Below are 1,453 nucleotides of genomic sequence, written 5' to 3' on the forward strand. Positions count from 1 at the left end.
ATATATATATATATATGTTTTCTTATCTTTTAAGTTAGAAACCGGTTGAGTCACTTTTGCAAGCATAACAGGTATATGGTGTGTGTTTTGTGTGTTTACGCTTTAGCATGCAGGTTGCTGTAGTTCTAAAGGGGAGGGCAGGTCGTATTTACACGGGGATCTTTTTGGGTTTCTCAAAGCAGCTTCCTGACACCCCGTTCCTCTTCTGTGGTTTACTTCAAGATGATCTGCGCAAACAGAGGGGGAAAAACACAAAACGGCATCCAAATATTAGTAAAGGTCCATTAAACATCAAATTGATCTTAAGTACTCCGATTGATACGCTATGTGACGTCTGCATGGCGTAACAGTGTTGTGTCCGTGTAGATGTAGATGCATGAGCAAGGGATGTGCATGCTAATTACTGAGCTTATGCATGTTAATGTAGTGGTTATGAGCTCATCCATTGTACTGTAGTGACTTGAAAAAGCTCGATAGAAAGGTTGTCTTAATTTTTAGTCTTTTCAGGTGCAAAAAGCAGCGAATGCAAAGGAGTTGGATAAAAAAAAACAGGCTTATTTGCATGCTTCTGTTGAGGGACATGTGGAAAAATACTTGTTAAATAATTAAAAAATAATATATACTATCGTTCAAAAGTTTGGGGTCAGTAAGATTATTTTAATGGTTTTAAAAAAAAATCTCTTCTGTTCAACAAAGCTGCATTAATTTGATCAAAATACAGTAAAAACAGCAATATTATGAAGTATTATGTCTATTTCAAATAAATGTTTTCTATTTGAATCCATTTTAAAATGTAATTTCTTCCCAAAGCAGAATTTTCAGCATCATTACTCCAGTCCTCAGTGTCACATGATCCTTCAGAAATCATTCTAATGTGCTGATTTGGTGCCCAAGAAAACATTAATCATTATACATTTTGAAAAGAGTTTCATATTTTTGTGGAAACTGTGATACAATTCTTTGATGAATATAAAGTTTAAAAAATAATAGATATCCTTTGATCAATTTAATGCATCCTTGCTAAATAAAAAAAACAAAAACAACAACAAAAAAAAACTTACTGACCCAACTTTCGCATCTTTAATTTATATATTATTTTAAAGGGGTGGTTCACTGGGTTTTTTCTAGGCTTGATTGTGTTTATGGGGTGCAGTCTAACGTGTTAATGCTTCTTTTAAAAAAAAAAAAAACGCATTATTTTTCACATAATTTACCTTTATTCCACACCGCTCTGTCCCTTCTCTGAGAAACGGGCTGATCTTTTCCTGTTTTTATGAAGCCCCGCCCTCAGAAATAGGTGATGGGCTAAGATTGGTTAGCTAGCCCAGTGTGTTGTGATTGGGTAAACTGCCTCTAGTGCGTGTCTAAACGTCCTTTTTGATTTTGAAACTTGTGAATCCATTAGAATCGTTAGAAGACAGAATCGCGATTCATATATGAAAAGATTTTTACG

General features: G+C 34.5%; 1 protein-coding gene across 11 annotated transcripts in view; it reads right to left on the reverse strand.

Annotated features, from left to right (window-relative positions):
* Positions 1-22: 22 nt before the first annotated feature.
* Positions 23-1,453, reverse strand: part of LOC107653675 (muscleblind-like protein 2a) — a 73,027-nt gene continuing 71,596 nt past the window's right edge. For 6 of the 11 annotated variants that reach the window (XM_016440468.1, XM_016440464.1, XM_016440467.1 and 3 more), the window contains one exon: positions 131-227. In XM_016440468.1, coding sequence (XP_016295954.1) covers positions 213-227 — 15 coding nt within the window. In that variant the 3' untranslated portion in view covers positions 131-212. Of the gene's footprint in view, positions 228-1,453 lie in introns of all 11 variants that reach the window. The other 5 variants (XM_016440465.1, XM_016440459.1, XM_016440462.1 and 2 more) reach the window with 1 other exon arrangement.

The sequence above is a fragment of the Sinocyclocheilus anshuiensis genome, unplaced genomic scaffold (assembly GCF_001515605.1).
Source record: "Sinocyclocheilus anshuiensis isolate Anshui unplaced genomic scaffold, SAMN03320099.WGS_v1.1 scaffold175, whole genome shotgun sequence".
Taxonomy (NCBI): Eukaryota; Metazoa; Chordata; class Actinopteri; order Cypriniformes; family Cyprinidae; genus Sinocyclocheilus; species Sinocyclocheilus anshuiensis.